Source organism: Schistocerca nitens, chromosome 1 (assembly GCF_023898315.1).
Source record: "Schistocerca nitens isolate TAMUIC-IGC-003100 chromosome 1, iqSchNite1.1, whole genome shotgun sequence".
Lineage (NCBI taxonomy): Eukaryota > Metazoa > Arthropoda > Insecta > Orthoptera > Acrididae > Schistocerca > Schistocerca nitens.
This window is the reverse complement of record NC_064614.1, coordinates 372,611,067-372,624,006: the sequence shown is the minus strand read 5'-3', so window position 1 is coordinate 372,624,006 and position 12,940 is coordinate 372,611,067. Positions and strand designations below refer to the sequence as shown.

At 36.3% G+C, this 12,940-nt stretch overlaps 1 protein-coding gene across 3 annotated transcripts in view; it reads right to left on the bottom strand.

Moving 5' to 3' along the window:
• The window catches only part of LOC126248941 (lipid storage droplets surface-binding protein 1), a 184,985-nt gene that overhangs the window by 46,618 nt on the left and 125,427 nt on the right, over window positions 1-12,940 (bottom strand). For all 3 annotated transcript variants that reach the window (XM_049950480.1, XM_049950461.1, XM_049950471.1), the window contains exon 6: window positions 10,512-10,769. In XM_049950480.1, the coding sequence (XP_049806437.1) occupies window positions 10,512-10,769 (258 nt within the window). The remainder of the gene's footprint in view (window positions 1-10,511; window positions 10,770-12,940) is intronic.

Genomic DNA, 12,940 nt, shown 5'->3' with positions numbered 1-12,940 from the left:
TATAATGGCCATGATTAATTTTTCTACTGCATACAAGAAGTTCTTCTGAGGTTATGCTTTTACTTTTGCTGTGAATTTGTCTCTATTTGACTCTCTATTTGAAGAATTTCCATGTGTCTTATAGTGTTGTGTCCTTTACGTAGTTGTTGACAAATCATGACACATCACTAGAATGATTGGTCTGATGGTGGTGGATGTCTGTACCAGGCAGGGAACTGAAAAAGCAGTATATTTGAACTAAAGAATGTAAATTCTGTTCATATGTATTGTTTATAATTAACAAATCTAGTCTTTGCAACATATGGGTCTCATTATAATCCCAATTCCAAAGAAAGCAGGTGCTGACAGGTGTGAAAATTACCAAACTATCAGTTTAATAAGCCATGGCTGCAAAATAATAACACTAATCCTTTACAAAAGAATGGAAAAAACTGGCAGAAGCTGACCTTGGGGATGACCAGTTTGGATTCTGGAGAAATGTAGGAACACGCAAGGCAATACTGACCCTACAACTTCTCACAGAAGACAGGTTAAGAAAAGGCAAACCTATGTTTATAGCATTTGTAGACTTAAAGAAAGCTTTTGACAATGTTGACTGAAAGACTCTCTTTCAAACTCTAAAGGTGACAGGGGTAAAACAAAGGGAGCAAAGGGCTATTTGCAATTTTACAGGAACCATATGGTAGTTACAAGGGTCAAGCACAGAAACCAAATGGCAGTTACAAGAGTTGAGGGACACGAAAGGGAAGCAGGGGTTGAGAATGGAGTGAAACAGGATTGTAGCCTATCCCAAGTGTTATTCAATCTGTATATTGAGCAAGCAGTAAAGGAAGCAAAAGAAAAATTTGGAGTAGGAATTAAAGTCCAGGGAGAAGAAATAAAAATTTTAGAGTTTGCCAATTATATTGTAATTCTGTCAGACTCAGCAAAGGACTTGGAAGAGTGGTTGAACGGAATGGACAGTCTCTTGAAAGGAGGATATAAGATGAACATCAACAGAAGCAAAACAATGATAATGGAATGTAGTTGAATTAAATCAGGCAATGCTGAGGGAATTAGATTAGGAAATGAAACACTTAAAGCAGTAAATGAATTTTGCTATTTGGGAAGCAAAATAACTGATGATAGTTGAAGTAGGGAGGATATAAAATGTAGACTAGCTATGGCAAGAAAAGCATTCCTGAAGAAGAGAAGATTGATAACATCGAATATGGATTTAGGTGTCAGGAGGTTCTTTCTGAAAGTATTTGTATGGAGTGTAGTCATGTATGGAAGTGAAACATGGACAATAAACAGTTTAGGCAAGAAGAGAATAGAAGCTTTTGAAATGTGGTGCTACAGAAGAATGCTGAAGATTAGATGGGTAGATCACATAACTAATGAGGAGGAACAGAATAGAATTGGGGAGAAGAGAAATTTGTGGTACAATGTGACTAAACGAAGGCATTGGTTGCTAGGACACATTCTGAGGCATCAAGGGATCACCAATTTAGTACTGGAGGGAAGCGTAGGGAGGTAAAAATCATAGAGGGAGACCAAGAGACGAATACAGTAAGCAGATTCAGAGGGACATAGGTCGCAGTAGGTACTCAGAGATGAAGAGACTTGTTCAAGATAGAGTAGCATGGAGAGCTGCATCAAACCAGTCTTTGGACTGAAGACCACAACAACAACAACAACAACAACAACAACCAGTCACTGATAATGTCCTTTATTAAGAACCAGAAGGTTCTCCTTCATAATAGGATTTATGGCACCCAGTGTGTGAATAAATGAATGAAAAAGAGCAAAAGCAGGAAAACTAGTGAGACGTTTTGGTCTTTTAAGTGTACCGCTGCACCAGCCATCATTCTCCAGGTGAATTATTGTCTGCCCCAAGTTTTCATAACTTACTAAATTTTGGTCTAAAATTTCAATTCTGTATAACTTATTTAAGACTATAATTTTATGAAATGGAATTAAGAAATTACATGAGAAGATTGTATTTCATCTGACATCCCACATGGATTACCACAGATAACTCACGAAAGTCCAGAATGAAGGGAGGCTTTTGAATCTTGTAATAGATTTAAAATGTGTGATAAGAAAGTGACTAAGTAGAAATTACACAGATCAGACACACAGACAGTTAATCAGCAAGAGGCTATACTAATGAATTCTAATCTCATCAGAATCTGGTATATTTAATGGTATCTGCCATGTTTACTAAAGTTTCCAGAGACCAAACATACTAATACATGATTCAAAGCCAATGAGCTATGCATCACCCATGAAAACACAGTGAACACCACTTTCAGTTTATCAATCAGTGAAACTGAATTTTCAACTGTTAAGCTACTTGATATATATCTTGATTCCAACACGCAGATCACATATGCAGAAAGCTCTCACTTATTACCTTTTTGTTGTGTAACAACACCTCTGTTACTAGCTCCAAATATACATCATAAGATGAATAAACCACAATTCCACAGTTCCTACTATGCCTTCTTTCACTGTCACCTGCAATATTATGTCCTTTTATGGTGTAATTCTGAGGGGTCAAAAAAATTTATCTGGCAAAAAAAGGCTATTAGGTCTCTTTCTGCAGTTACAAGCTCTAAAACCTCCTGCAGAATACTTTTTAAAGACCTAAAAGTATTGATCAGAAAACTTATACACCTAAATCTAAAGGGGAACTGCACACCCAACATAACACTAGAATGAAACAGACAGATAATAATAATAATAATAATAACTTTATTGTCATTCAGCTGATTACAGCAATAGACAAAGTCAAGAGCATATATTTCTACATAAACTGCTATATCAATGTAAATTGATTTACATAAAATAGGTACACGTTAGAATACAGTATTTTCATCTTCAAAAAATTCATCAGTGGTGTAAAACGGATTGTTCACTTGTTGCTTGTATAATTTAGCTTTAAAAATAGTTGTAGCACTTCTTTAAAGTCAGCACTTAGTCTATTAAACATCCTTAGTCCAAGAACTAGGTAGGAGTGCTGCAATTTTGATAATCTATGATATGGCATGTCTACAGATGTTCTGTTTCTAGTATTATGGCTACGAATATCACTTCTCAACACAAAATTAGAGACATTGTTTCTAATGTACAATAAAACATTGTAGATGAATCAGTTTACCACTGTAAGACACTGCAATTTAATAAACAGAGGTTTACAATGTTCTGTTTTATCATAATCTGTTATTATTCTTATTACTTTCTTTTGTAAAATGTCATTTACATGACAGCTACTACCCCACAGTAAGATTTCATAAGAGATGATACTTTGGAAGAAGGCAAAATATGCTGATCTCATGTAGTCATTGGGAACATGTCTTTTTAAATTTCTAATTAGATAAATAACTCTTGAAAGCCTAGCCAATATCTTTTTAATGTGTGGTTCCCATGTCAATTTATTGTCAATAGTAACACCTAAAAATTTTACAGTTTCTAATTCTTGGTAGTTAGGAATCTCTTTGAGGCTAATGTAAAGTGTCTGGGTTTTGTTTTCATTTAGTAAGAAGCCATTAGCTTTGAACCATAATGAGGACTGAGCAAGAGTATTTTCGGTTAGTGTTTTCAGTGTACCTAGATCAGAGCTTTCATGTAGAAAAGTTGTGTCATCAGCATACAATATTGTGTGAGACTTTATGAATGAGGGCAGGTCATTAATCATTAGTATAAACAGTAAAGGTCCAAGCACCGACCCTTGAGGCACTCCGTACCTAACATTAACCAAATTTGATTTCTCCCTACCAATGCACACACCTTGTTGATGGTTCTCTAGAAAAGACCTGAACATATTTATATTGTTGTCATCAAAACCATAGTAAACTACCTTATTCAGCACAGTGTCACGCTCTACACAGCCAAAGGCTCTGCTCAGGTCACAAAATGTAGCCTGGGCATAGTCCCTAGCCTCAAACACATCTAGGACTATTTTTACGAGGGAGTCCATTGCATCTGTTGTGGATTTACCTTTCCTAAATCTAAACTGTTTATCATTAATTATATTTAGTTTACCCAAGTAGACACTAACTTGCTCATTATAATTGTTTCTAAAATTTTTGAAAAAACTGGGGTTATGGATATATGTCTGTAACTAGCGGGACAGTTCTTTTCCCATTTTTTATATATGGGCACAACTCTAGAAATTTTTAGTATGTCAAGGAACTTACTTTCAACTAGGCATTTGTTAACACAAAATGTTAAAGGATAAATCACACAATCAATAACATCTTTCAACAAATTACATGACATATCATAGTAATCAACACTAACTGAAGGTTTGAAATTTTTCACTATTTTTAGGATATTATTTGCGTTCATTTCTGTGAAAGTGAAGGTGCTTGGGGGAAGCTTTTCAAGCTGTTGATAATACTAAGTGCATTTTCAGGGGGTTTGTTTATTGAAGTACTAATTTCTTCAATGGACTGGATGCAATATTTATTAAATTCTTCTGGGGTAATGATGATTTCCGCTTTGTGTTTAGTGTGTGCAATGGAGTTTATTACACTCCAGGCCTTTTTGCATTTATTGTTAGACTTTTCAATGTTTACTATGTTATGCAGTTTTTTTGCTTCATTTATTGCCTTCCTATACTTGTATTTAGCTTTAGCATACAGTTCTTTATACACTTCTGATTTACTGGTTTTGTACAGACAAGAATACAGCATATCAGTATTTTTCAGTTGCCCTAACTGTGGAGTATACCAGCCCTTCGTTTTCCTTTTCTTGTAATAACTACTAATATTCCAGTACATTTTTTCAGATTGATGTTATTTTCAAATATATTTAAAAATATGGAAAAAAAAACTTGGTGAAAACAATATCAGCTGAACAGTGTTGAAGCATAATAAAATGCCTAATAAAACACCAACAGCTAGATGTAAGAAAGCACAATCTAGTTATGAATAACTGGGCATAAAATTGTTTAATACTTTACCTTTACAGGTTCATCACTTAATGACTTTAAAACAAAAGCTGCAAAATGGTTGAAAGGAAAAGCTTTCTACAATACTTTAGAATTTCAAAACTGTATATTATGTTTTATCTACTGTAAAATCAAGAAATTGTTCTGTAGTGTATATTTTACGTGCCTTGTATTATTATTATTAGCATGTGTACTAAAACTATGACAATAAAATGTATTTGTTCGATAAAAGTAAACTACTTATGATGACATCAACTGCATAAAAATGCTCAAAAATCAATTAAAATAAATAAATTTCTTTAGTTCACAAATTACCCTGGTTAAACAGAAAAAACAATGAAGCAACACTATAACAGGAAAACAATAAAAACAACAATAGAACACTTCAACAAATCTGAAATAATAGGCTTTTTAGTTAAAGAAATGACACCAATCATATTATGTGACTGGAGTGTATTCCCTGGGGGAGAAGAAGTCAGTGGAATAAGAAGTTATTAAAGATGGGGAAAGAGAACAAAAGAGATAGTTAAGCTAGGAAAAATTTCATTCATAGAGCAGCTTGACACCTACAAATAACTTGTTACAAAACAAGAAGTAATAGACATAGTAGATGCAGGAATCATAAAAAATATTTCAAATTGGCTTCATGCAGATCAAGTATAAATCGAAGCATAATATTAAAGATATCAGAGCTCACCTCTCAGCAGTTGTTGAATGTGACCTAATGTGAGAAACATGTAAAATAAGCATAAACTACAAAAAAACTGAAGCCATAATAGCAGCTGAAAGATGAACAATCACATTGTTCTTAGAAAGACCACATGCTGCTTCAATTTCTCTCTACACAAGATCCATTTCCCATTTGTGCATCCTATCAATATACACTAATATTTGCCCTAGAAATTCCACTTCTGTTGATTCCAGGTTTTAGTCAACTTTCAACTTTCTGTACCTAGTATTACATGATCTCCATACTTTCTAGGAACACTTCAAACTCTGGCCCTTGTTATGAATGCTTAAGCAATTGATCACTGTGATTTTAACTATCATATTTGTTGGAGAGGAGGGGCATTTCCTTGAATCTTACAGTAATACTTTGGGTTCTCCTACAACTATAATTATCTGAATGGCATTGAGAGCCTCCTGTGTGTTTCTACCATGCACGACGAGGCAGACAAGTGATTATTATTTTCACACTCCATACATCTATGGAAAAGAAAGCGACCATAATACTGAATAGAGTAGGAATCATCTTTCATCATTTGCTTGAGAGTGATTTTCAGAGTGTAGAGTCAGACATAGATATTTCACACAATTGCCCTTTTTTCCTTTTCTTTTTCTTCAATACAGACTAACAGATCTGGTTTTTCATAGTTCTCTACTAATCAGGAAAGTAGAAAGAGTAAAGGTGATCAGTGCACATTATGATTCTAAAATATCACTCTGTGTGCGTATATTACCAGAAATATGTGAATGAAAAAGCTATTCCTTGCCATTGCATTTCACTTCATTGTGCAAGGTGTTAGAAATGTTGTATGTGTCCCAATAATTCAACACAAAAACTGTTTGCTCATTGTGAGTCACCCAACAGTGAATAATGGATGCATAGAGTACCAACAATATCAGCTGATTAAAATTTCTTTAAATTGCAGTGAAAATTATGGTAACTGTCTCCATAAATCATTTCCACAGCTCCTACTAGTCCAGAGCAGGTACGGGCCAGACTACACATACTGCTAGATCAAGATGTCCATGTCTGGTGAAGAGTATTTAAATTTATATTGAAAGAAACTGAGACAGCAGAAATATTAATTTGTGATTTCTTTGAAGGTCAACAAAAAATATGAAACACAGAATGGCATGTCAGAAAATGTGATGGCAAACAACTGCCGAATTCACAGTGAGATTGTTCATCCCACATCACAGAACTATATTCAAAATACGTTTACCTGTGGTTTATTTGTAGAAGCATATCTGTATAAATGGAAAACATAATTTTTGTCACAGGATCAACCTTTTACTTTTACAAAGGCAGTTTTACATGAATGGCTTTCCAGTCAACATCAGTTACTTGTGAGTGTGCATCATGTGATTGTGTGTAAATCAACCACTAACTACATCAAGAGGTTAGAAGGAAGGTCAGCGTTGGACATAATTTTGATGGTTTATTGACAGCAAAATCGATTTTCAGTCACATAGTATCAGTAACCAAAGCTAGTTTTGTTTACTGGTAATAACTTGACACCAGTGCTTATGAGTTTAATTTGTACACTACAGCACTGAAGATGATCACTATGTGATTGAAAATCAATTAAGCTGTCAATAAACCATCAAAATTATGGCCAACGCTGACCTTCGTTCTAATTTCACATATATGGTCGTTGTGCACACAGCACTCTATGGAGTCACCAATCAATACATCAAGAGGTGCTCATTGATATCAAAGATAAAGTGACTGTTTAGAATGTGCAGTTCTGAAAGATTGAGTAAGCTGCAGACTTTGCAAGCTCAGAAACATGGGATAGTGGAGCCATCTGCTAATGTCAGAAAACTTAACCTATTTTCATAGGGCTCACTCCTTTTATAGAAATGGATTTTGTCCCTTTTTGTCTTCTCAATCATTATTTTGTTGTTTGCTTTTGCTTTCTTGGCACACTGCAAAGATTACTAAAGGGCCTGATATTTTTACTACTAGAGTCCTCTCACAAAAGAGGAAATATCTGAAAGTGAAAAGGTATTTAATATACCTGGATAAAGAAAAACCCTACACTATACATCAGTATAAACAGGAATGGATAGATATTTTTAAAGCAAGTTGTTTCAACAGTGAATAAGCAGAGCTATTTAACGAGAAAAACAATTTAGAATGTTATTTGCCATTTATATAAAAAAGATACAAAAGATAAAGTAAAAAGACATTATTTACCACCTTCAAAATATTGTTGATGTGCTTGTAAGTATATATTTTCCCCAGCAAGGAAATTATGTTTTAAAATGACACTTTTTCTATTTTTTCAGTTTTGAGAGTGTGGAGAATTGATTATACAATCTTTGTCAAGAACATTCACTATGAATTTTACTTTGACCATTAATAAATTCTGTTATGATTACTTGTTACTACATTCTGACTTTTTTTATCAAAAACAGGCTGGGATCACTGAAATCTTGATTGTGGTGACTGATCTGTGACATAGCCTGAGGTATAGATTAAGATGAAAGGTGATAACTTGGTTGTGTGGTTATTGCAAATGCCAAATAAAGATTGTGGTAACAGATGTATGTGCAGTATAGTCTAATATTTACATCAACACCATATTTAGATGTGCTTTTGTCATTTTAATATACTTTTCACTGCAAAATTTAAAACTGAAAGGTAAATTCAGAAAATGTATATTAGATAATGGACAAGTATTCAATTAGTACTTTCATGCACATTATACACATATATCATACATAGTGAAGTGCCACAAAATAGTAAACTTTACGTGGTTGAGTAAAAATTTTGACACCTTCCCCTGGTAACAAGAGGTGAGCACACAAGGTCAGTACACAACAGCCGAAATTAATGCAAACAAGGAAGGACTGCTGATGTTAATGTAATATGGCCACAAGAGAGAGTTAATTACCACACACTAAGATGTGGGTGTCCAGAGTGCCAATGGAGTAGAATGACATCAAAGAGAGAGGATGATTCTGTACCTGTGTTGACCATGCAGAAAGGAATAAGAAGGCATAACTCAGATGCAAGAATAACTATTCAGTATACCAACTCTGCAAAATACATCCACCACTACTCTTGAAAGGTGAAGCTGAGATACATCTCAGCTGCAACTATATCAACCAGAGAGGCTCATCAAACGAGAAAGTCAGGCTAGGTGGTGTCATGGGTACCCCACAGTGGCAAAGCACACTGGCCAGCCCTGTGTACATATTACTACAGTTCCAGTGAAAGTATGCTAGTCCGCAGCCACGTAACGTGGAGGAGGGACTTATGTTGGTCTATCCTCTGCTCATCAAGACAATCTTCAGTCTCTGATAGAACAGAAGGAAATTGCTACTGAAAGCCACAGTGCTGCTATTCAAGTCAAGACTGATGGGGAGGTATGGGTGACATCAGCAAACAGGCCTTCTGGTGGCCTAACCTGTGGGTCCAGGAAGCAGTCAACAATTGTCATCATATGGGGTGTGCCGTGGCTTCCACATGCCTTCTGTTGCTTAGGGTGTACTTTGATGCTGTGGGCATGTATCCTGTCAGAGGCTGCAGAGTGATGCAGCTCTACTTTGCACAATCCATGCAGTGTCAGTCTGTGTGCTTCCTGGCATGTCATCTACGATGCCAATGAGAGCACTTTGGTTACACACATCCCTGAGCTGTTAGCTCATGAGAAAGTGCACAGAACACTGACCAAGTTGTGGCTAGTGACCCACTGGATGCTGAGTCCATGCCTCCACCATTGCAGTGACTTAGATGGTGCAGCACAAGCAACCATCAGCCGCATTGCGGCATGGCCACTTCTGCCTGCCATTGCTGCTGGCAGCCATGAATTAAAACAACAGTGTATTTTTCAACAATAAATGTTTATTTGTTAGTGATGTTTCATTGGTGCTTTTGGGGTGCCCAGCTGGCACCAAACGAGTCCAAATTTCACCACTGCAACCCACAACAGTAGAGGTGACAACTCCAGCCTCAATAATTGCTATGAGAATTTCCAAGGAGGGTACACTGCATCTGTTACCAAAGGATGTTCTCTCATAACCTCACTTCACCGTACAGATGTAAACTGTACAGCAGACAGCTCTCACAATACACATTTTTGGTACCAGCATGTAGACGAAAATGATCACTTGTGGCAAGCAAGATACAGTACAGAAAAAAGATAACTGGGGTGTTGCAGCAGACTCAGCTGCTGCAAACAGTCAAGTGAGACAAGAATGTTGCTCATATTATAAGGGCTTTACACACACTGAGTGCAGTTGTCATTATTAAAAACCTAAGTTTAGCAAAGTTCACTTGAGATTTGTAAGAACCGCTCTTTAAGTATTGTAATAGGGGCCATCTGTTTAGTCAAATATGGCCAATAATTAATCTTTAGGAAAAATATAGATAAATAAGGACAGCAATACGTTCATGATCTCTGAAGCATAAATTTGGACACACCACCAGATTTTTGGATGTTCATGCACTTAGTATCTACTTCTATTTGGGATCCCAAAAGTATGACTTAAGATCAATTGAGAAACATGTCTAATATCCTTACTTAATAATAGGTACAATAGTTTATGTTTAATAATATATCTGACATATGAATATTTCAGTTTCCATTTAATGAGCAAGGAAAAAATCTTATAATTGATATGCTATCAAATTTGGTCTTTCTGGTTTAAAACCTCATGAATAAATATGACCAATGCATACTAGCAACACATTTTTCATAAGTCAAAATATAAAGTTTTGAACTTATCTTACACTATATTGCATTTATTACTGAATAAAATTCTCTTTCCTTCTTTTCTTTCAGTAATGTTTACTTAGATATCTATATGCAATGGTTCAATACAGAACATGCATTACCTTAACTAAAGCATCAGAAAGATCTGAACAGAATCCAGCAGCTTTGTGAAGGGATACATTAACATTATGTGGCAAAGCTACAACAGCAGATCGTGTGTAGTTGAAAAGATGGACTATCCTGCGGGCTGATTCACGAGTAAGCATGACCATTAGTTGTTCAAGTGTTGTTGGCGGGGCCTGGTTTTCTGGTTCATCTTGACTCAGATGAGCCCACAGATCCTTGCTTAGTTCAAAAACAGCTTTTGGGTCTTTGACAAGCTGAAAATAAAGAAAAAATTTATGATGAATGAAATGGTCAGTAGGCCTGTCATGTACACACTAAACTTATTTAATGATAAATAGACAGGATAGGGCTGGGTAAATTGTTTTTACAGCTGTTTGAAAATTGTTTACGTAGACAGACTACAGTGATGATTATTAATTTGACTGGATCACTTATATTCAAGTAACATTTCATACCACATCTAAGAGCAATATAGAATCTTCATTGGAGATACTAAGCAAGGTGATGCAGTGGTAAGACACTGAACAAACATTTGGGTGGACAGTGGTTCACATCCACAACCAGTCATCCAGTTTTAAATTTTCCAAGGTTCCCTTAAACTGCTTTAGGCAAATACTGTGATAGTTCATTTGAAATGGTTGCAATTAATTTTTCCCCTGTTCTTCCCAATCCGAGCGTGTCTATTATGACCTTACTCTCAATGGAACATTAAACAGTAATGTTGTTTTCTTCATTTTCGTCAGGAACCAATTTTTGGATTCAATGAGCAGTATAGAATCTTCATCAGAGATAGTGAGAAGGGTGATAGAGAAGCAAGACACTGGACACACATCTGGGTGGACAATGCTTCAAGTCTAGAACCTGGCATTCAGATTTAGATTTTCCATGGTTCCCTTATAAATGTTTTGGACACATACCGGGGCACTTTATTTGAAAAAGTTATGGCTGATTTTCCCCCCATTCTTCCCCAATCTGAGCCTTGCATTTTCTTTATTATGACCTTACTCTCAACAGGAAATTTGACACTAATATTCTTTTCTTTCTTTTCATTGAACCCAATTTTTTGATTGAAATATGGAAATAGTAAGGGCTCAAAGTTGGAAAGTATGATAATTATCCATTATATTTCCCAATAATAACTCAAACTGGAATGAATGAACCACATTCTTCTTTGTGCCCTGAAATGAGGAATATTTATACAAAGGGGGTGAGTGATGAGAATAGGGAGGAGGTAACAGCACGGAGGGGTGAAAACTGTTGGGTGGACAGCACAGGGAGAGTAGGTTATTGTAGGTTAAGGACAAGATTATTTCCGGAATACACATCTGGGTGGACAGTGGTTCATGTCTACAACCAGCCATTCAGATTTAGATTTTCCATGATTTTCTTAAACCGCTTTAGACAAATACAGGGACAGTTTATTTGAAAAAGTTGTGGCTGATTTTTCCCCCATTCCTCTTCAATCTGAACCTTGCACTCTGTCTATTATGATCTTACTCTCAACAGGACATTAAACACTAATGTTCTTTTCTTCCTTTTCATCAGGACCTGATTTTTGGATTGAAGGATGAAATAGTAAGGGCTCATAATATTGGAAAGTATGATAATTATCCATTATATTTCCTAATAACAACTCAAACTGAAACAGATGAACCACATTCTTCTTCGTGCCCTGAAATGAGGAATATTTTCCTCCCCTAGGTAGCATCCTACCACCCACACCACCAAAAACATACCCTAATCTGTTTTACTGCCACACATTACTAATCCCTTGCCATACAGATTGTACATGTGTGAAAGTTCCAGGAGCTAGTCCTGTCTCATGCTCTACATAGACCAGTGCTGTCATAGAAAGAGACCACTCTAAAAGCAGTTCTGCTGTAACTTCTGCACAGCCATTCTTATAGGCACAATCATCAGCTACCAGTCTATTCAGATGAATGTCAACCACCAATCTATGGCCAAAACTAAGGTTGACTATTCAGTGGCAGAGTACTGCAATGAGCACAACTTGATTTACTTCATTGACTGCAACCTATGCACATCAAGGGGAAAGATGGGTGGCTGCATTGTCAGAGGGCAGCACACAAAGAGGGTAGCAGACAAGAAAAGGGAGGAGATAATAGCACAGAGGGGATAGAAACAGTTGGGTGGCTAGCATGGTGACAGTGGGTTACCTTATGTTGAGGTCAGGATAACTTCAGTTGTGGAGGGTGTGTTGTGAGGATAACTCCCATCTGTGCAGTTCAGAAAAGCTGGTGGTGGGAGGGGAGTATCCAGATGGCAATCGTAGTGAGAATCTATTGAAATCAAGCCTGTTATATTCAGCTGCATGTTGTGCCACAGGATAGTCTATGTTGCTCTTGGCCACAGTTTGGCAGTGGCCATTCATTCTGGTGGACACCTGCTTGGTAGGCATACCAAA